The sequence below is a fragment of the Phyllostomus hastatus genome, unplaced genomic scaffold (genome assembly GCF_019186645.2).
Source record: "Phyllostomus hastatus isolate PE091 unplaced genomic scaffold, TTU_PhHast_1.1 phas_contig_86, whole genome shotgun sequence".
NCBI classification, from domain to species: Eukaryota; Metazoa; Chordata; class Mammalia; order Chiroptera; family Phyllostomidae; genus Phyllostomus; species Phyllostomus hastatus.
In genome coordinates this window covers 95,247,623-95,270,720 of record NW_025333977.1, presented here as the reverse complement: position 1 = coordinate 95,270,720, position 23,098 = coordinate 95,247,623, and the positions used below count along the sequence as shown (strand labels likewise).

Sequence of the window (23,098 nt, the reverse complement as noted above, 5' to 3'; positions counted from 1 at the left end):
GGGGGTGATGGACCCTCACTCCTCGGCTTTGACAGAGCCTGAGTCCTCATCATCTGGGAGAAAATCTCCTTATCTCTTGGTTGCCTTAGTTCCCTAGCTCCACTTAAGCCTGAAACAACGACAGGGTGGTGCAGCTCTGTGCTGAAAAGGGCAGGTTCCCCAGGTGATCAGGCCTAAGAAAGAATATGTAAAATCCTGTGAAACCTGCTTTGTTTAGAATGCTCTCAGTCGAATGATAAGGGTCCAAGGAAGAAGTAAGTTTGTTCTTTAAAGTTTTACAGCTATTTGACCCTGACTCAAAATAGACCCTCAGAGTTCCTTGTTATCTATTGTTTGATCCTTACTTCCTAGCAATGAGTAATGAGATTTTACCTGAATTCTCATTCAAACGAAACCAATAAAAAGCCTCTCCAGAGGGGGAACTGCGTGCTCTCCCCACCAGGGAGGGTGGCTGAAGTGGCGCCCTCCGGAACAGAGGGTGGCCAAGGCACTCTCTACTAGAGGGGGTGGCCGTTCTGTCCCTACTTCTCCACAGAAACTGGTCTGTCTCTGTGCATGTTTTTTCTCGAGTTTCGACGAGCCATCCGCAGCGTTCCGTGATCACTGCTGGTCGGTGACCCACACATCAGCTTCCTGAAGTGAACTTGCAGTGGTTGGCTAGTTAATGAGCTTATTACAGACCTGTTGGCCAAGTTAGGTTTGAGTGAAGACACCAAAAGGGCAGGACAGGAGCTGCCTCCAGGCAGAAGCACAGCAGAGGCTAGGAAGGTTCACCAAGAAAAGGGCGATCTCTCTTTGGCTATGGTTGCCTTGCTCAGCTCCCTCCCAGGCTCCCTTTCTTCTGTGAGGCCAGGAGGAGTCATAACAAGAGACTAGGACAGGGAGGCAACCAAGCCACACCATGATGAACAGTTAATAATACACAAGTAGTTATGGTGCTGAGTAACCTTAAGGAAGCACTAAGTCTACATTGCCTTGTTGCAATAAGGTTTATTTAACCTTGAAAGGGGGTGGGAGGGTGGTGGGAGAGACTGTGTGTGTGTGTGTGTGTTTTCATTTAGGTTGATTAAAGCATGCTCATTTTATAATATAACGGCAGTTGCCATGCAGTAATGAGTTATGGATGAACCCAGCCTCAGAGCCAGGCCCTGTGTTTGGTGGGGCTGGATTGAGAGGTGAGGAGCCAAGGCAAATGATACAGGATATGGGGCTGGAAAAGTGGTCTGAGAGGCATGTGGGGAAACTGAGGCTGAAGGTTGTTGTCCTGGGTCACACAGATTGATGACTTGCTGGGTATGAGGAACACAAAGGCTCATGGAGTTGGAATCCCTGAGAGGATAGGCCTCTGAGTCCCTGAGTCCCCAGTGGTTGCTGCACAGCTTGGTTTGAGGATCACTGGTCTGATCTACCCTCCTCATGCATAAATGGGTGATGACTCGTCCAGGGTTGCCCAGTGGGTTGGTGGCACAGGCAGAACCAGAACCCAGGTTTCATCCTCCTGACTCTTTACATCACATGAGGCTGCAGTTTGAGAGGAAGGTGCAGGAAGGCCTGCCTAATCAGACCTGGGTCGAATAGACAGGGCTCAGTTTGACTTTCACAGCCTGCAAGAAAAATGGCCCCTCCTGCCTAAACCTCTGAGGGCAACAAGGCAATGCTGATAGTGCATTTTGTGTTTCAGAATTCACCAGGAGGAGGCTGTTCATTCCATCTCGTATAACCACAATGCTGACTGCCCGCCTGTCTAGACCCCTGTCAAAGCTCCCAGGGAAAACCCTGAGTTTCTCTAACAGAGAAAATGGAACAAGGTAAGAAACTGAATGGTGAAGTTGGCCTCGAGGGACACACTTTCTGGGCAAAGCAGAGCTCTTCACACAAGGATAACAGGTGGTCCTAAAGCCTGACTCTCAACAATGTCTCTCAGTCCCTGCCATGACTGGCAAAGGAAACTCAAAGGTGTCCTCAGAAGACAGAGACCCACACAGGGCACAGAAGAATATCTTTCATCAGATTTTTAAACTTTTTATTTTGAGATAACTACACTGATACAAAAGTTGCCAAAATAGTAAAAGGGTTTCCGTATCTTCCTTACCTAACTTCCCCAAATGTCTTACAAGTGTCTTACAAAACCATAGTGCAGTCATGAAAAGCAGGAAATTACCATGATATGCTATTAACACACTTACACACACTTGAGTCAAATGTCAAATGGTCCACTAATGGACCTTTACTGGTCCAGGATACAAACCAGGGTCCCACAGTGCACTTAGTTGTTTTGTCTCCTTCCTCTCTTCCTATTAAGGGACAGTTCCTGAGTCTTTGTTGTTTTTGAACTTGACCTTTGGAAGAAAGTCTCTCAATGTGTGTTTGTGTGATGTCCTCCTGTTTAGAGTTAGGTATTCATGTTTAGAAAGTGCCACCCATGTGAGGTGGTGTCATCTCAGTGCACTGCATCGTGAGGCCCAGGACTTTTCTGTCTGATGTGTGCCATTGCTTTGATCACCCGGGTAACTGCTCTTTTCAAACCTTACACATGAAGCCAGGTAACTAAAATGTCCTGAGACTTCACTGAGTTCAGTGAAGTGAGTTCTGCTTATGTTATTTAGAGAAAGATAAGTACAAATTAAACAATCAGCTTTTCTTTGAGAGCTCTGGGGTTGCCTTTTCCAAGGGGATTCGGTGCACTCTGCTACCTCATTTTCCTCTGTCACAGCCAGAGCAAGAAAAAATAATACCTTTTTCTTTTATGTTTAAGAGCAATGAAATTAAGTGTTAGGTTAAATTCAAAGTCCCAGCAGCTAGAAAATTGATGGGTATTTTCTATACCAATTAATATGTTGAGAAAAGCATGCATTTAGGCCTATAGGAACAGTCACTTAAAAGCATTTCCTCAGGACACAGCAGCTTGGTTGGAGATGGGGCTTCAACTACAGAGGACACCATGTAACAAGAGTTAAAATGGCCCTTCCAGTTAAAATGTCACCCTGTCACCTCTGAAGAGGGAACATAGCTGGCTCTACTGAAAAGCTTTTGAGAAGGGGAATTACTGAATTTTTTTTTCAATGAGTGATTCATAGAAATGGCAAGATCCTGGTGGGAAAATGGAGACAACTGTATTTGAACAATAAAAGAAAATGATTTAAAAAAAAGAAATGGCAAAATCCTGTCTCAAATGTGACTTTGAGAGATTTCTAGAGATTATTTTTTATAGAGGAGAAAATAGTCCCAAAAGAAATTAAATACTTTTACAAAGGTTTTATCCTCAAAGGGGAATGAGGTATTGGTCAAGCTTCTGGCTCATTTCAGGGTAAAGAAAGACTGTCATGGGGAGATTCTGAATCTTCGGGAAGGACTATAGAAATAACTGGTTAGGCTGAAGGGGCTGGGCACAGGGCGATCAGGGGGCAGAGCTGAGTCAGAGGGCATTAGCTGTCCTCAGGGCAAATGTGTCAGCAGAGGCCTAGGAGGGAGGCCCAGGTGGGTGAGGAGGATGGAAGGGGCCACTGTGCCTGCATCAGACAGAAGGACTGTAGGTGGGGAATAACTATGGCCTGGTCATTTTGCTTGAATCTCAGTTGGCAAGGGCCTCACAATCCTGTCCCCACCTGTGGGTGGGTCCTGTGATAGCATCCTTAACAACTGACCTTACAGCCCTGTATCTCCAGTTATGGGGCAAACAGTACAGTACCTCTCACAGCAGGCCTCCTGCCTTCGGGTAGTGGTCTCATAAAATCCTTCTTCTTATCAAACAGAAATCATTTCTCCTATAAATTCCAACCCTTGTTCCTGGGTCTGCCCTCTCTATTCATACTGAACAAGTTAATGTTTATCCCTAGGGATACCCTGCCACTTCAGCCCTATCCCCCACTGCTCTGACTTCTCATTCGCCTACATGTTTTTTCGTTGGTCATCTCCCATGGTTTCCCCAATCAGTATCCAGGTCTCCCACCTGAATGTGTCCTTTTGACCTGAGCACCTTTTTGAGATGTGACACCCTGAGCAGAGTACCACCCCCCTTCCCATGTTTGTCTGCCTCAGGGCAGTGGTCGCCCAGTACACACCATCTGTCCAGATGAAAGCCTCCTCAGGAGTGTCTAGGCGTGGTCCCAGCCCTGACACCTGAAACCTGCTCTTCTTACTGGCTCTGCATAGTGGGCAAACTTTAGATACAACTTAGCAATATAAAGAAACAAATTTTTGATGCATACAACAATCTCAAAGAATCTCCAGGAATAATGTTGAGTGAAAAAAGCAATCCCAAGAACATGTTTGCCGATACCTCTGATAAGGGATTAATATCCAAAATTAATGAAGAACATATAAAACTCAACACCAAAAAACAAACAATCCAATTAAAAAATAAGCAAAGGGCCTGAATAGACACATCTCCAAGGAGGACATACAGATGGCTTATAGGCATATGAAAAGATGCTCAGCGTCACTAATCATCATCAGAGAAATGTGGATTAAAACCACAATGAGATATCACTTCACACCTGTCAGAATGGCCATCATTGATAAATCGACAAACAGTAAGTGCCGGCTAGAATGTGGAGAAAAGGGAACACTTTTGCACTGTTGGTGGGAATGGGGGTTTTTGCAGCCACCGTGCAAAGCAGTATGGAGTTACTTCAAAAAATTAAAAATGGAGCTGCCTTATAACCCAGTGATCTCACTTCTGGGTATTTATCTGAAGAAACCCAAAACACTAATTCAGAAGAATATAAGCAACCCTTTGCTCATTGCAGCATTATTTACAGTAGCCAAGATTTGGTAGCAGCCCAAGTGCCCAGGAGTAGATGAGTGGATAAAAAATTTGTGGTACATATATACAATGGACTATTACTCAGCTGTAAAAATGGAAATCTTACCTTTTGCAACAGCATGGGTAGACCTGGAAAACATTATGCTAAGTGAAATAAGCCAGTCAGAGAAAGACAAATACCATATGGTTTCACTTATATGTGGAATCTAATGAACAAATAAATTTACAAATAAAATAGAGACAGACTCATAGATACAGAGGACAGACTGATGGCTATTGAGGTGAGTACCATGGGGCTGTGTGAAAAGGGGAAGGAAATAAGGGAAAACCAAACCTCACAACCTCATAAACTTTATAGACAGACAACAGTATGGTGATCCAGCGGGAAAGGGGGTGGAGGGAGGTAGAAGAGAGTAAAACCCCCCAGTAAATGGTGATGGAAGGAGACTTGACTTTGGGTGGTGAACACACAATACAATATACAGATGGTGTGTTATAGAATTGTACACCCAAAATCTATATAATTTTATTAATATCACTCCAATAAATTCCATTTAATAATTTTTAAAAAGCAAAAAGCAATCCCTAAATGTTGTATAGTATAAAATTCCATTTATATAACATTCTTAAAATGGCAAAATTATAGAGATAGACAACAGATTAGGGTTAAAGAGGATGTAGGGTGGGAGGGAGGATGGGTGTGGCTATAAAAGGGTAACTTGAGGAATCCTTCTGGTGACGGAAATGCTCTGTATTTTTACTGCCTCAAAGTCAGTATCCCGGTTGTGGTGTCATACATAGTTTTGCAAGATGTTAACATGAGGGGAAATTGGGTAAAAGGTACAGGGTATCTCTTGATACTATTTCTTAACTGCATGTGAGTCTATAATTATTTCAAAATAAAATGTTAAATTAAACAAACTATCAGAAAGCAACATAAAACCCAAGGGATAAATCATGAAATTTGCAAAAAGTTTTGTTAACAAAGCTGTATCACCTGAATGTTCTTCCCACACAGTGGCAAAAATGGTCACTGCAACGGATGTCCCACTTTCTACCAGCCTAGCAGCCCTGGAGGAAAGAGGACCTCTTCCTCAGTAGTACCAGCAGCTGTCCCCAGGGGCTCAGCATGGGGAGACAGTCAGTGCTGCTCACTGGTGGCTGAGGGTACTCTGAGTTGCTTCTGCCCCAGGAACAAGGTCTAGGTGTGACCTCAGCCTGTGCTCATGGCTTCCTTTTCTCTTGCAGGTACACACTGCAGTTTTATTCTGCGTCCTTCGTCCCTGTGGGTCATCGTACTTATGCCGATGCAGTAAACCCAGTGAGTGGCAGCCCAGCTACCTGGGAACCAGTCAAGTGGTCAGAGCCCCCAGGCCCTGGGCCACCTTCAGAGCAGGGCTTTAGAGCTTCCAGGACACTCAGAACCACTTTCTTGCATTCTTGACCCCCACCTCACTCCCCCTAAAAACCTCCCATCAAATGAGTTTTAGAAGTTAGGAGTTCAGACTCTAGAATCCCTCAGACCTGGTTTTAGTTTCAGTTCTATTACTTAGTATATTGGGCATTTAAAAACTATCTTTTTCCTCACTCATAACATGGTATAATAATCATAATTACTAAATGGAGTTATTATGAGAGTTCAGAATAATGCATGCACAGTGCTGTGCATGTGGTAAGTGATGATGAAGACGACAGTGATGATGGTGATGGTGATACAGGTGATTGCAGATGACAAAACTGAGGCCCAGGAAGGGGAAGTAACTTCCCAAGCAACATTATTAGCTGGTGGCAGAGTTTGGGTTAGAACCCAGTCTCCCGATTCTGAGTCCAAGCTTTTCCCACCATACTAGGATGCTTCTCCAGACAGAAACAGCCAGGCAGTGAGGGCCAGGCCTAGTCCACTCAGGAAGAACTAGTTGTTATTGCCCAGAGGAGGCTTGGCCACTTTGCCCTCAGGATCCTAGTTCCTAACATGGGACCTAATCTCAAATAGGTTGGCAGCAAAGCTGTGCTGGTCACCGGCTGTGACTCTGGATTTGGGTTCTCCTTGGCCAAGCATCTGCATTCAAAAGGCTTCCTTGTGTTTGCTGGCTGCTTGATGAAGGTAAGGGATGGGTCATCTTCGTCACCATTGTCCTTCACACATAGTCATTGTTTTGTAGGGGTGCTTTTATTGCAGTAAAATACACATAACATAAAATTTACCATCTTAACCATTTTTAAGTGTACTGCTCAGTGGTATTAAATATATTTACATTGTCTAAGTATCTCATATAAGTAGAATCATACAGTACTTGTCTTTTTGTGACTGGCTTATTTCACTTACCATAATGTCTTCAAGGTTTGTCCATGTTGTAGCAATTTACAGAATTTCTTTTTTCAAGGCTGAATAATATTGCATTGTATGTATATAATACATTTTATTTATCCATTCATCTATTGATGGATACTTGGGTTGCTTCCATGTTTTAGCTACTGTGAATAATGCTGCTATGAACATAGGTATACAAATATCTCCTCAAGACCCTGCTTTCATTTCTTTTAGGTATATACCCAGATGTAGAATTGTCGATCATATGGTAATTTTATTTTAATTTTTGAGTCAAACTGTCTTTCCCAGCAGCTGTATCATGTTATCTTCCCACCAATAGTGTGCAAAGGTTCTAATTTCTCCACATCCTCCCCAGTACTTGTTTTCTGTTTTTTGATAGTGGCCATCCTAATGGGTATGGTCCCAATACTCATGGTATCTTATAGATTTGATTTACATTTCCCTAATGATTAGTGATGTTGAGCATCTTTTCATGTGTTCATTGGTCATTCATATATCTTCTTTGGAGAAATGTCACTTCAAACCCTTTGCCAATTTTTGAATTGGGTTGGGTTTTTTTTTGTTGTTATTGTTGAGTTTTAGGGGTTCTCTATACACTCTGGATATTTGTCCCTTACAAGCTGTATGATTTGCAAACATTTTCTCCCATTTTGTGGGTTATTATTTTACTCTGTAGGTAGTATCTTTTGATATACAAAATTTAAAAATTTTTATTAAGTCCAATTTGCCTATTTTTCTTTTATTTCCTATGCTTTTGGTGTCATCCCCAAGAAATCATTGCCAAATCCAATGTCATGAAGCCTTTGTACCATTTTCTTCTAAGAGTTTTATTGTTTTGGTTCATATATTTAGTTCCTCAATCCATTTTGAGTTTCTGTATGTGGTGTTAGGTAAGGGTCCAGCCTCATTCTTTTGCATGTTGATATCCAGTTTTCCCAGCACATTTTCTGAAAAGACTGTCCTTTCCCCCACTGAATGGTCCTGAAACCCTTGTCAGTGGAATTTAGGGTGCATGAAGGGGAGTACTGGGGCATGAGGCTGCAAAAGTAATTAGAGGACAGTTTCCCCAATTTAGAGATCATTACCACAGTTTACTTTCAGAACATTTCTATTTCTCAAAAATTTCCCTCTTGAGCATTTGCACAACTACCACACCTTCTTCTTGTCCTAAATAGCTACTTTTTTCTATCTCTTTAGATTTGTCTTTTCTGGACTATTCATATGAATGAAATCGTATAATGTACGGGCTTTTGTGCCAAATGTCTTTCACTTAGCATAACATTTATGAGATTCATCCATGTTGCAGAATGTATAGGTAGTTTGTTCCTTTAGTTGCTGGATAATGTTCTGTTGTATGGATATATTACATTTTAAAAATTCATTCATTTTTAATATATGTTTAGATTTTGGGACATTGAGAATAATGCTGCTATGAACATTCACATACATTTCTCCATGTAGATATGTTTCTACTTGTTTCCTTTTAGTGGAATTTAGAAACCAACATCTGAGCATTAAGTGTGCTCATTGCTAATGGGGCATTTCTGCTCTTTGTCCCTCTCAGTGGACAGAAATAGAAGATGTATAAATAATCACACACACATACACATACATATATATACATATCTACATATTGTATCTATTTATCTCCTATCTCCATTTCCTATAAATATCACACACAATTTATGAGATTGTATTGACCTCTTATTTCACTTCAACACAACAGCATTCTTTCTTGCTTTCCTCATTCATATTTGTTTCTTTTTTCTCCTGCAGCTAGAACCCTCATTCCCAACTGTATCAATATATTTACTCACTTGGTTAATCCTATGACATTTACACAATAGCTTCAGAATTGCTACATTCATCCCATTACATTACATACAGCAAACCTACTAAGTAGTTGTCTCAGATTGGATCTTTCAAGAAGCAAATACTGAAATAGGATTAGATGTGTAAGAGGTTGATTTGGGAAATGCCTGTAGAGGCTAAAGCAGAATGAGGCATGTGAGGCAGGGAAACCCTTTAGATTGCAATGCAGGTCTGTGAAAAGAAATTGGTAAGAAGGAGGATTACGTAGGCAGAGCTTTCAACTGCGGTCTGAGAGTCTTAGCTGGGGTGACGGGGAGTCTTCAAGCCAAGGTTACCTGTTAAAGGAGACCCGCCTCAGGCAGGAATGGCCCAGTGTACCTGCCATGCACAGCCACTGGCTGAGAGAAGCTCTGGCAAGCATAGCTGTGGCTGTGGCATCCATGCTGTGGTGGTTCTGAAGGTGTGGCACCTGGACAGCTTCTGTCAGCTGCTCCCACAGCAGATTGTCCTGAAGGAGGCATATTATGGTCACCATGGTACAGCTTAAGATTTCCTTAGAGTGTTTTTATCTGTTGACTGAAGGTATACAAAGTGCTATATTTAAAATTTACTTGGACTAACTCTTTTTTGTCTTTATCACTATATTAGTTATTTGAAATACAGTTTGATTCATTTATTTGTATTTTGTTCTTGTTGATTTAGTTTAATTTTGGAATATGTAAAACATTAACAAGGCTCTAAAATCAAAATTATTAAAAAAGGTGTGCTTTGAGCAGTGTTCCTTGCCCACCGTCTTTGCCGCTCTGTCCTTTCATTCTCCTTCTCACACGGACGTTTGCATGCTGCACATAGCCTTTTACAATTAAAAATAAACTTAATATATCTTGGAAATGACTCCATATGAGTTCATAGAGATCTTTCTCATTTTTAAAAACAGCATTACAGTACTCTACTGTGTGGGTGGACTGTAGTTTACTCCACCAGTCTTCTACATATGAACATTGTTTTTCAGTATTTTGCAATTACAAATAAAGCTACAATAAATAATCTTGTACATATACATTTTTATATAATTGAGGGGCTAATGTTTAAGTTAAATTTTTAGGAATGAGATTACTCTTAGGTCAAAGGCTTAAAAAATATGTCCTCATTTTAAAAGATATTTCCAAATTTTCTATAAAAGGGGCTGTGTAATTTTATATTCCCATAAGTAATGTATGAGCATTCCTCTTTTCACAGTTTCAACAAATGAGTGTGCATCAAGCTTTTGATTTGTACTGATCTGATAGGTGAAAAAGACATCTTAGTGTAGTTTGTATTTCTCTTATTGTGAGTCTACACCCCTGTTCTTTTTTTAATATAGGTTATTGGTTATGCTATCACAGTTGTCCCATTTTCCTCCTTTTATTCCCCTCTGCCCTGCACACCCCCTTCCACCCACATTCCCCCCCTTTAGTTCATATCCATGGGTCATACATATAAGTTATTTGGCTTCTACACATTCTATACTATTCTTAACCCCCCCCCCACTGTCTATTTTCTACCTACCATTCATGCTACTTATTCTCTATATCTTTTCCCCTTCTCTCCCCTCCCCGTCCCCCGCTGATAACCTTCCATGTGATCTCCATTTCTGTGATTCTGTTCCTGTTCTAGTTGTTTGCTTAGTTAGTTAGTTAGTTAGTTAGTTTGTTTGTTTGTTTTAGGTTCAGTTGTTAATAGCTGTGAGTTTGTTGTCATTTTACTGTTAATATTTTTTATTTTCTCTTCTTAGGTAAGTCCCTTTAACATTTCACATAATAAGGTCTGGGTGATGATGAATTCCTTTAACTTGACCTTGTCTGGGAAGCACTTTATCTGCCCTTCCATTCTAAATGAAAGCTTTGCTGGATAGAGCAATCTTGGATGTAGGTCGTTGCCTTTCATGACTTGGAATACTTCTTTCTAGCCCCTTCTTGCCGGCAAGGTCTCTTTTGAGAAATCAGCTGACAGTCTTGTGGGCACTCCTTTGTAGGTAACTGTCTCCTTTTCTCTTGCTGCTTTTAGGAATCTCCCTTTATATTTAATCTTGGGTAATTTAATGATGATGTGCTTTTGTGTGTTCCTCTTTGGGTCCAACTTCTTTGGGACTCTCTGAGCTTCTTGGACTTCCTGAAAGTCTATTTCCTTTGCCAGATTGGGGAAGTTCTCCTTCACTATTTGTTCAAATAAGTTTTCAATTTCTTGCTCTTCCTCTCCTCCTTCTGGCACCCCTATTATTCAGATGTTAGAACATTTAAAGATGTCCTGGAAGTTCCTAAGCCTCTTCTCATTTTTTTTTTGAATTCTTGCTCCTTCATTCTGTTCTGGTTGGATGTTTATTTCTTCCTTCTGGTCTAAACTGTTGATTTGAGTCCTGGTTTCCTTCCTATCACTGTTGGTTCCCTGTAGACTTTTCTTTATTTCACATAATGCAACCTTCATTGCTGCCTGGGTCTTTTTTATGCTGTTGAAGTACACAGTGAGTTCCTGGATCATCCTGATAACCAGTGTTTTGAACTGTGCATCTGATAGGCTGGGTATCTCTTCATTCCTTAGTTGTATTTTTTCTGGAGCTTTGAACTATTTTTTCATTTGGGCCTTATTTTTTTTTTTTTTGGTCTCAGTGAGCCTGTTCCCTATACCCCTATTCTTTAAAGGCATGACCCAGAAGTTACATAAGTATCACCTGCTTTCTCACTCTGTTGGCCAGGACTTAGTCACATGGCCTTAACTGACTGCTAGGAAAGCTGGGAAATGTAGTGGGTATTCTGAGACAATGCGTACCCTGTTTAAAGTCAGAGGTTTTACTATGGTAGAAGGAAAGATGGGCATTTGGGACAACTTATTGCCTTTGCTCAGTGGTTAAGACATTTTTCTTTATTTTGAAGGTAATAGTAACCCAAGGAAGGAATTTTTTAATATTAGGTTTAATATCTTAAAAACAGTATCTATTCAATGTAAAAATTTCTGTAATATAAAAATGTACAAATAATAAAGTAATTTGCATTACTGTGATCTGAACATATTTCTAGATCAGAGAAGAGTTTGTTCTTTTAATTTTTACTTCTTTTGTGTTATGAAAGTAATACATATTTGTAATAGAATCAAACAATACAGAAGTAGATGACGTAAAAAAGTGAAGTCTTTTCAGTTCAATTTCTTGCCCCAAAGGAATTAAAATACATGTATGTACATTATTTGTGACTTTTGCTATTATAAACAAAGCCACATATCTTTGCATAGTTTCATTAGTAATTCTTAAGAAAAAATTCTAGATGTGAAAATGCTAGGTGGAAAGGTTTATAGACTTTGGATTTTATTTAAATCTGCCCAGTTGTTTCCCAAAAGGCTATATCAATGCCTGCTCTCTCTGACAGTGCATGAAGGAACTTGTTTTGGGAGGGATTTGAGGTATAGGGGGTCATGGATTTGGAGCTGGGTTCTCTGTGTAATGTGGACCTGCCAGCAGGCCTGGCAGGAGCTATGATGCCACAAAATGTTTCGTGTTTTTAAATTCCTTTGTTCATATGTTCAGTACCTTTGTGCTGAACACAGCATTTATAATAGAATCAAATTATATTAAGCCATTGTGCTGGCTTATCCAGTGATACAAGGGGCTGAACCTGACTCCAGAGTGCAGGGCAGAGGCTGCTCAGTGCTGCAGAAGAAGGAGCCTTTGAGACAGAGTCAGGGCCTTGAGTTCCAGTTCCAGTTCAGTCACTAACCCAGGGACTGGCCAACACTCCCCTGAGCCCCAGTCTACTCTTTGTTATAGTAAGAGAGTTGGATTAGGTAATCTTAGGTTGTTCCACTCACTGTCAGCTTGGTGTCGACCTCTTGACAATTTCAGTGTTGTGATCTATCTTTTCTGGGAAAAAGCTAGAGAAAGAAGAAGTCACTAGGGCTTTAAAAAATGGGGAGATTAGTCTACAGCCTGCTTCTGAGATGTAAAGCCGCATGACAGATTCCAGCTACCTCTGCACCCAGACACTGTGGCCATTACTTAGAGATTCCCCTCCTCTCGTGCTTCATATCTCAGTGCATCAGGCCACCTCAAGGACTTGGCCATAGCAGATGTCTTAACCCTCATATATTGCTAACTCCTCGCTTTCTACTGGATCATTTTGTGGTGAAGGTGTGTGCCCCACTCCCCACACCCTACGTGTACTGCTGCCCCGTTTTTCTGCTTGTCTTTGTGGAAAAGCATTCTTGTCAGCTTGTTTGTAGTAGATATTTTCACCTTTTTACTTTCAGTTTTCTTTCCAACCTGCCTGGACTGGGTTTTTGCCTGTACCACTTTGTTTATTCATTCATTCAACAAATATTTATTGCATACTTACTGTGAGCTGACAAAATTCTGTGACAATAGTGCATATAACAATTCAGTGAAAAGTTCTTACCTTTGTGGATTTTACATGGGGGGTATAGTGGGGAGATAGACAAGGAATACAATAAGTAAATTGCATCTCTGTGGGTTGGTAAAAAGCTATGGAGAAAAATAAAGCAGGAAAAGATGGAGGGGTGAATGTGATAGAGGAGGTGTTCAGTTTTAAAGAGGGTAGAAAGACCTTACCAGGAAGGTGACAATGGAAGAAGGCGAGCAATCTTGAAAAATATTTGGGGAAGAGGGGACAGCTAAGCCAAAGCTCTAGGGAGAGCAGATGCCTGGTGTGTTAGAGAAAGAGCAGGGAGCCTCTGTGGTTGCAGCTAAGTGAGTGAGAGGGAGGAGTGTGAGGTGAGAATGGTGGGGGTGGGAGGGGCGTGTAGAGGGGAATGTAAGATTTTGTATAAGAGAGGAAACAGATTGCATCTCTCTGGGATCATAGGGAAGCCTTGACGGGCCAAGGTGGTGTGTAATCACCGTCTGGAATGATAAGCAGGAGTCCGCTGTGATGAGTGGAGGTGGCATATCCAGGCACTGCCAGTAGTCTGATGTGGTCCTCATGGAAGAAGAGGACGTGAGCTGGGAAAGGAGGGCAGTGCTGGACCAGGAGGGGCTCTGACATGGCTTTTATCAAGAAGGCCAAAAGTCCCCATTTTGCCAGATCCATTGTTCACTGCTCAGACTGTGTCACACTCAACCCATCAGCAGACTTTGCCAAACTGCTCTTGTTTGTAACACTTTATTTCTTGACTTTGTGGGCGCCCTGCTCCCTTGATTTCTCTCCATCTTCTCTGCTAGCTCCTCCTGTGCTTTTTCCTATAATTATTACTATGTCCCAGGCTCTCTTCTCTTGTAACAGTATTTCTAATACATGTGACAAGATGTTTATATGTGACCCGACTGGCTTGGCTCAGTTGGTTGGGTGTCATCTTGCAGAGTGATAGGTCACAGGTTTAATTCCCAGTCAGGGCATGTGCCTGGGCTGCTGCCGGGTCCCCAGCTGGGGGGCATGTGAGAGGCAGCTGATCAATGTATCTCTCTCACATCAATGTTTCTCTCCCCTTCTTTCTCCCTTCTTCTCTCTCTAAAGATAAATAAATAAAATATTTTTTTAAAAAGATGCTCACATGTAACACAGGCTGAGTGTTGTTACATCCTGCCTTGAGGTGCTAGATCACCGACAATAAATGCTGAGAGACTGTGAGATCTTTCTGCCAGGATTAGCTCATCACCTGCCTCACCATTGTAATCAATTAAGGTGGAGGACATTGAGAGATTGAAAAGAGATGTTAATGTGCTGTGATATTTTCCACTGGGTCTCAAGAGAACTCCTTGAAGAGCTTACCATTTGTGCCCTGGAGTCTGAGGCCACAGAATGGAGTGTTATGTTTACCAAAAGAAGTTTGAAGGCCTAAGAAAGAGTCCAGAGTGACTCATCTGGAAGCAGAGCAGAGAATGCTGCATAGGGGAAGAGCTGTCCTACCTGAGCAAGACACCATTGCCTGAACCCCACATGAATAGTGGGGAGAGCTCCTGGAGTCATCTTAAGAGCATCAGCCCCGTGAAACTCCCAGGGGTCCACGTGACTGACCAGGGGGTGCCTCACTAAAGCCCAGGCTGAGGGAGAAGATGCCCAGCTGGAGGAGGGAAGGGAACAGGAGTCTCCGGTGGAGGGATCTTCCAGAACCCACCAAAGTGCACCAGGGAGGGAGGGCCAGCCCTAGTGTACCTGCCATCCCAGGGTACCAGCCACAGACAGCAATGGTACCAGTCAGAAGACTATAGTCTTGCTCCCTCATTTGTCAGCCCCTGGGTTTAACCTGAGAAGGTCTGAGGCAAAGGAATGAGAGAGGAGAGGGAGCTGGAACATGGTGAGAAAGACAACCTCCACCCCTTCTACCTGGTGTCACACTGGTTTCCCACAGTCCTGCAGGCCTGAGACAGACAAGCTCTAAACTGGATACAAGTTTGAGAGTATGAGTTTTCAAACCAGGCTGGGGAGGAGTTATTTGATTACCAGACTGAACTGGACTCTTTGTTCCAAAACAAGAGGTTCTCTATTATCTGAGAATGAGTGGAAAGGCTATAAGACTTGCCTAAAATTTCATCTGGGGTGGAAAAAAATAGCTTACGGATGAAGTTTAAAGGGATAGTGTAAGAAGTGGGTTTACCAATAAACTAGTTACACCAGCACCAATGCAGCAAGACTGAAAGCTTGTTTCTGAGTATCAAGACAGATGTGGACAAAGCCAGAGAAACCTTGGAGCCAGGGAGGCACTGTGGCCCAGGCAATGCAGCCCGTGGCCTGAGGACAGGTGGATCTGGAAGGGGATGAGCCACCATTGTCTGTAGCTTGCAGGCTGAGGGCAGTTGGGAAAGGTCTCCTTGGAATAGCTGGGGACAAAATGAGAGGCCCTTTCCCTGTTAAGGTGGCTGTCAGAAGCAGGGTGTGGAAGCTGCTCAGAGGTGGATGAGGACTCCTGGGGTCTGTCAGGTGAAGGTAGGAGGGTAGGATTTCTTTCCTGGGGGCCTGAATGCTGAACTCAAGGCCGTGGGTAGTTTCCTTTGAGAGTAAGCTCTTAGCTACCAAGCTGCCAAACCAACCTCTTCTGGACACCCTGACCTGAGGTGAGGGGCTTCCCCTGGGGGCTACAGGAGCGTTGGCTTCATGCTAGCTAGAGGCAGGCCCAAGGAGAGGTCAGGGGTGGCATCCAGGAGTTGCTGAAGATGGCAGCAGGATTAGCCAAATCCAGGAAGAGGAAAGGATGCTCAGGTGCTTCTCTCAGCTGGACTTGCTCGTATCAGAAGTAGACATCAGCACTCCTTTGAAGACAGATTTCTTGGGCTCAGCTCTGAGGGGCATTTGAGGAGCCATGATACGAAGACTGCATTAAAACAAGATGGGTTTTCCTGGTCCCCGTGTGCTGTGTGTGGAAAAGAGAGGTGCCTGAGGCACCAGCCCCTCCAGCGTTGAAGGTGGCATGCCAGGGAATTCTTCTTTGGTGAGCCCTGTATGGGAATGGCAGCAGAAAGTCCAGGCCTGTCTGTCCTGTGGATGGAACACCTGCCGTGTCGTTTGGGAAGGCTGGCACATCCAGGTCTTTCAGAGCCAAGCCTTGAGTGAACCAAGCCCCACACCTGGCTGCTGTGTACAGAGGGGATTTTGGGAGTAGCTGCCATTCCCAGTGCCAGACTGGGCCTCAGGAGCCATGTGTGTTGCGTCTGCAGTAGGGCTGCTAGGGTGGGGTGTGGGGAATTCCCTGGAGAAGATAGCAATTTAGGAGTGGAAGATACCTAAAAGGAGGGGGATCAGCCTGACTTCCTGTCTGATGCCTGGGTTTTCTATGCACCATGTTCCCCACCCTGCCCCAACCCCCACCTCCACCCTCATTGTCTGAACACCTCCTAGGTGGTCCATGCCACCTCTGGCCTGTGAAAGTCACTCATCATTTTGAGCTGAATTTGACTTCTTGGCCCTGGTTCTGTTTTCTGGGCTGCATAGCACAGGTTGGTCTCTTGCCACCATGTTCTCTCTGAATTCTCTCTCCGGAATGATTAATCTCTATCACCTTTGGCCCGATTGGACACAGTCCCTTTACTGTTCTCTTCTGAGTTCTTCTGACAGTGTGTCCCTCTGACATTGGCTCCAGTCCTGGGGTGTGGGTCCTCCTGGTTCAAACTGCTTATGCAAGACTCTGCCTAACTCACAGAGAACTTTCCCCTGACATATTGACCATCCCTGTGCTTTCTACTCTAGCCCTTGCTTTAGTACCAGTTGTACATGCCCCGGGCAAGCCCTGGTCTGAGAGCAGGCAATCTTCTTACCACTTTATCCTCTGTAGCTCCTCCTATCCTCTTGTAAGATGCATTACTGTTCCATCACCATTGAGAAAATCACTGCCAATTATACTATGGCTCCAGTGTTTCATTTTCACATTGTGTGTAGCTCATCCCTATTGTGAAAAAATATGTCATAGAAGAGATGAAATATGAAAATACAAACTGTCTCATGATGTGAGTGAGGACTAATGAGAAAATGCATGTCAAGTGCTTAGCACAATGTGAAGTGCAGTAAACACTCGCTAAATGACACCTGCTTTTATGTGAACCCTCCTGCAGCTCACCACACAGATTCTGCCCACCTCTCCAGCCTCACACCCCACAGCTGCCTCAGGAGCCCCTGTCCTGAGCTGTCACTGCCTTTGGAAAGCCTTGCCTGCCCACCCCACCTTCTATGCAGCCCCCCACCTTCCACAAGGTTTTCTGCAGCAAATACTCCTTGTGCGGTTTGCTTACTCATCTGCTGCCTTCCCTAAAATGCGGACTTTTGAGAACAGGCACTGTTATTTATTTCTGTGTCTCCAGTACTTAGCACAGTGCTGGAATATGATAGAGGCCCAAGAAATGTTTGCTGAGTGAGTGATACTTTTGTCATGTGTAATATTACCTGAATTTGCATAGTGCTTTATCACTTAGCAGGCTTTTAAAAAAGCAGTTTTGTCATTCCATTAACCTGAGCAGGTCAGAGTAGGTGGCAAAGTCCTTATGACTAACTGTAGCTGGAAAAATTGGGCACCTGTTAAAGGATGCACCTGAGCGTGCAGAGCCTGGTTAGTGACTGAGCTGGCAGCAGAGCCTGGCTCTGGCAGGTGATAGGCCCTTGGCTTAGAACAGAGGTGGCAAATGCTGCCTGCTGGTCACATGTGGCCTGTGGATGTCCTTTGGCCCACGTATTGTTTTTTTTGGAAAACACAAATAAGTTGTGAACACTTAAAAAATTAAAAGATTTTACACAGACATTCCAGTTACAAGCATCTGTTAATCCTGAGCTTGCATGTACATGTGGATAACAGCTGGCAGGTGCTGAGAGACAAGACTTGTGCTCCACTCCTGAGTATCACCCCTTCTCACCATGTGATACCCACATGTCTGGAACTGGTAGGTATTGAATTTTCAACCTCTGCTTAGAGAAATGGTCCTGCCAGTGAGGATTTAGGGGCTCATAGTTATGTCTATGGCACTTAGTTTCGTGCTTGATACATCTTCAGCCACCCCCTCCCCAACTGGTGGAGCAGGCAGTGGGCCTCTATGGACCACTGCCTCAGTTGTCAGTAGCCCTGACTTCAGCAGGGACTTGGGGCCAGCTGCCTGCCTTGGCCCTCGTCCTCAGCCTGGAGGCAGGAGGGTGAAGCAGCTTCTGTCTCTTCCTCAGGACAAAGGGGATGTTGGAGCCAAGGAACTGGACAGCTTGAAAAGTGATCGACTGAGAACTGTTCAGCTCAACGTCTGCAAAAGTGAGGAGGTAGAGAAAGTGGTGGAGATTGTCCGCACGAGCCTGGAGGACCCTGAGAAAGGTAGGGGGCACCTTGGGGCCTCAAGGTGCTTCACAGGAGCCCTTTCTAAACACCACCCTCTATTTGCAGGTTTCCTGCCAAAGACGGTTTTCTTTAGTGTTTGAACTCCTGCACAGTAGGTTAAATGACACACACTTTGCGAAATAAAGCCAAAGGTGATTTCAGAATCTACAAGATTGATGAATGGATGTGCTGGTTCAGGTCAGCTTAGCCAATACCCATAGATTGCCCACGCAGAGCCTGGTTCTGGGCCTAAGGGTTGGGAACACAGATGGCCAAGACATAGTCCCTGACCTTGAGAACCTCGCAATTCACTGGGGGACTAAACCAGGTGATTTCCAGGTCCCCTCTTGGGGAGCAGCACAGGACAGAGGGACTGAACACCTTGGGGTGAGGTGGGAAAGGGGTCAGTTAGGGCAGACTGTGGCAGAGTGCTGGGAAGGGTGTTCCAGGAGGAGGGGAGCCCATGAATAATGGTGGGAAGCACACAAGGTGTGCCAGGGGGTACAAGTCAGGGGTCAAGTCTGGTGAAGGTGATCGCAGCAAATTAGATTGGGAGGGAACTTGTCCAGGGCCTGGGGATCCAGGCAAGGGAAGTAGCCACTCTCTTGAGAGCAGTGGGAGCCACTGAAGGGGATTTCCTGAAGGGAATGACCTGGTCAGACTTGTGAAAGCTTGCTCTGGGGGCTGTGCTGACAGTGTGGAGTGGATTTAAAGGGACAATATAGGTGTAAGAGTCCTGAACGAGGGCAGTGAGTACTGGGAAAGAGGAGGATCAGATGCAAGTACTGAGAAGACGTAGCTGGCTGGACTTGGTGACTGATGCACATGAGGATGAGGAAGAGACAAGTGGCCTCTATCCTGGACACCTGGTACCCCCACATGGAGGGTCGAGGGATGTGGAGATGCTAAAGTGCCCCTGGGGAGAGTATCTGGGCTGGAGATTGGGTGCCCAAGGTTGGAGGCCAGGCTAGGAAGGGGGGAGATGCGAGGAGGATCTACTGGGGAACATGAGCATTTAAGTACCAGAGAAGGGGAAGAGGCAACTGTCAGAGAGGTTGGGGACGTGGAAGGGACAGAAAGTTTGGGGGGTAGTACCCAACACGGGCACATGGTACAGAAAGTTTCCATAATGTTAATTACTCAAGTGTCCCCCCAGTTCAGCCCATGGAGGACCCTGGTGGGCAGGGCTCTATTGTGCATCAGATGGGAGGGGACACCATTCATGGAGAATGCAGCGCAGCGGGAGATGGTGCTGCCTGGGGAAGCCAGTTTGGTCTGCTGAATTCATCTATGACATCTACCTTTGAGCTTCCTGACAGCCCAGGTGGAAATAGCATGCCTCATTCAGCCCTCTGCTTTCCTCCAGAATGGGGTGGGGGTGGGGACAGCTTCCCTGAGCAGTGACTTCAGTTGCTGGGGGTGGGGAGAGAAAAAAGTGGGTGACCAGGGCCTGTGCTGGGCACTCAGCTGGGCATTATCGGTCAGGTGGGCATGCCATTGTCCCCAGCACTCACCTTAGCAGCTCCTGCGCTATGTGGATATTAGAGAAGCTATTGCTCTGGCAGCCAGCCTGTCACTGATGTGTCACCTTGTCAGCCCAGTGCCATCCCCACCCCACGGCAGGCATTCCCAGGCCTCTCTGCTCTCTAAGGAGAGGCCTGCGACTTCCAGAATATCTGTTTAGTAGTTACCAGACAGCCCAGGGCTCCTATCCCATTAAGAAAGTCTGGATGGGAAATCCATTGGGATGATTACCAGTGCAGACGGTGCAGCCTGCTTCGCCCCCTCTGCTTTGCCCACTCTCCGTGGTAAATCCTCCTCCTCTCCGCCTTCCCTGGCAGCTGGGATGCTGCCTTCACAAACTACTAGGCAGGGAAACAGCTGCAGTCAGCACCATAAAGCCACTTCATTTTGGCCTGTGGGTTTGTAGTGGTTTAAAATGCCCGTGTAAAGGAATCATCACTAGAACTGAGCATAACATGGAGTTGCACCAAATCTGGGGGCTGCTCAGGGCTCTAGTCCTTGTCCCCTGCCACCAGGGCAGAACCACCTCCATTCCCTGCGTTGGTTTGAGCAGATAGCCTAACCAGCAAGAGCAGAGTGAATCCAGAGCCACAAGAGCGAGGCGCTCAAACCACTGTCCTTGGATGGTGCCCAAACCCTAGTACCACCCCTGATGCAAAAACCTTTCCCTGCTTTTTCCTCATGACCCATTTCAGTGAAGGTTGATAAACCATTCAACATGAGCTTACTTAACCAAAACTGCATTTTGGGGGGAAAGATTTGAAGATTTCTAGGTCTGAAAAGAAAATAAATCTGTGAGGTATATGTTTGCACAGATCACCCCCTCCCACCTCCCTGTCTCCCTCCCTCCCAGCTGTCCCCTGCCTCTTTCCCAGGGCTGTCTTCCTGGTAGGTAAAGCAGCTCTAATTCTCTCCTTCTCTGGCAGTACTGTCTCTGAACTCCAGGTGGCGCACCCCCCAAGGGTTTTCAGACCAGCTCCTGGTTCCTAAAGGGGTGGTAGCTTCAGACTCAACCTCTGCAGGAGCAGGAAGCTCCCAGGAGACAAGTGGAGGGTACATTTTGATGGCAAGTTGGGTGCCCTTCACCCTGGCTCAATGGAACAGTTACTGCCAAAGCCAGGGGAGCCAGTCTCAGGGGTGAGATGAAGGGATTGTCTGCTACAGTTGTGAGCCAGCTGCCACCAGCCCCTTTGCTCCCCAGCAGGACTCCGAGGGACTGGACATCTGGAGCATGTGACTCCACCCCAGGGAAAGGCTGAGTGAGTGGGCCTACCAACAGGCTGTGGGCATGATCCAATCTTGAAACCACTCACCTCACAGTCAGTAAACATTTATTGAGTACTTGCTGAGCACCAGGGGTTTGACCTGGCAGGAGGAGTTAGCAGTTGGATAGCAGCCAAGTGGAAGCTGGCAGCTCATGGTAGAACCTGCGAGGGAACTGTGGTAGCACAGAGACCTTATGCCATGAGCAGGGAAGACCGTGTTGTCTGTGATACCCTTGGTCTGGGAGTGAGAAAGCTGGCTTTTCTCTGAGCTTCACCTCTCACTAGAAGTGTAACCTTGGGATTGTGTATTCACCTGTGTGGGCCTCTGCTTGCCCATCTGTGAAGTGGAAAAGGTGCTTTGCTAGCCATCCAGTACTCACACCTAGACCTGTCTGCTGCTCTCAAGCCGAGGAGTGGGAAGGCTGCACAGAGCCAGGAAGCAGCAGAAGCAGGAGGGGCCGTGATGTCTGAGGAGCAGCAGGCTGGTGGGGCTTCATGAAGGCAGACTACTTGAAAGGGACTGGGTGGGAAAAGCCTGGAAAGACTTGACACACTCCACTACGGAAGGGAACCTCCGGAGCAGGAAATGACTGGCAGAGGTACCTCTGGTTAAAGAGATTGGATCAGGGTGAAGGTGGAGAAAAGACTAAGACAGGGAGACACAGGAGAAACTTCTCCTGTAATACAGGAGGGAGGCATAAAGGACCCAAGCCATGCCATGGAAACAGGAAAGAAGACATCAATTCTGGTGACACCGCAGAGGAAGCCAAGAGCAGCACAGGGTTAAGCATAAGGACTGTGTCCTCACATAGGCCTGGATCCACATTCTGCCCTGTCCCCTCACTGTGGGCAACATGAGCAGGGCACTCCACCTCTCTGAGCCTCAGCTGCTTCATTCAGACATCGGACAATTTAATATCTACTTTATAGGTTGGTTGTGAGGATCAGGTGAATTAATAGATGCAAAATGTTTAGGTCAGGGCCTGGCAGCTGCCTTTTGATCTTTATCAGTAACGGTAACAGTACTCATTAGATGGGAGGAGAAACAGAGGAGCTGGAGAAGAAATGAAAGTGGAACTATGAACAAGGAGGAGGAGCGAGGTCAGGCAGCTGGGAACCTGATATACTGGTGTGGTTAGGGTGTGCTGGGGACCGGTGGGGCATTTGGGTGAAACTGACTGTCAGAAAGAGGAGACTGGGGTTAGGAGAGAGCCACGTCTCTGAGGGGTACATGGGGCCCCTCTGCAGAGGAGCAAGGGGGGTCACTGCAGGAACCCAGACCAGCAGGGATGTCATGGGTTTACTCAGAATGTTGGCCAAGGACTCGGGTGAGCTCCTGGGCCCACACACTGTCACTTCTGATCAAGGCCATGGAGCTGTCATCCAGGAGCAATGTGCTTTCACAGGTCAAGTGCAGTTCAACTTTTTTGGATATCAGTGTCAGCTCCTGGCTGTAATTAACATTAGATGGAAAAAAGATGATTTATTTTGAGTTGTATGATACTGTCCCATACAAATCAAACACAAAGCAGCTGGAAAACTCCATGAACATAAAGAGAAGGGGATGCCTGAGCCCCGAGTGTGATTTCAGAGGAGGCAGTCTAGGACCAGACCCCTGTGTCTTGGTGGGGCAGGCAG

At 45.2% G+C, this 23,098-nt stretch overlaps 1 protein-coding gene across 2 annotated transcripts in view; it reads left to right on the top strand.

Annotated features, from left to right (window-relative positions):
* The window catches only part of BDH1 (3-hydroxybutyrate dehydrogenase 1), a 39,618-nt gene that overhangs the window by 11,984 nt on the left and 4,536 nt on the right, over positions 1–23,098 (top strand). For both annotated transcript variants that reach the window (XM_045851655.1, XM_045851654.1), the window contains exons 2-5: positions 1,682–1,808; positions 6,014–6,086; positions 6,759–6,869; positions 18,527–18,668. In XM_045851655.1, the coding sequence (XP_045707611.1) occupies positions 1,726–1,808; positions 6,014–6,086; positions 6,759–6,869; positions 18,527–18,668 (409 nt within the window). In that variant the 5' untranslated portion in view covers positions 1,682–1,725. The remainder of the gene's footprint in view (positions 1–1,681; positions 1,809–6,013; positions 6,087–6,758; positions 6,870–18,526; positions 18,669–23,098) is intronic.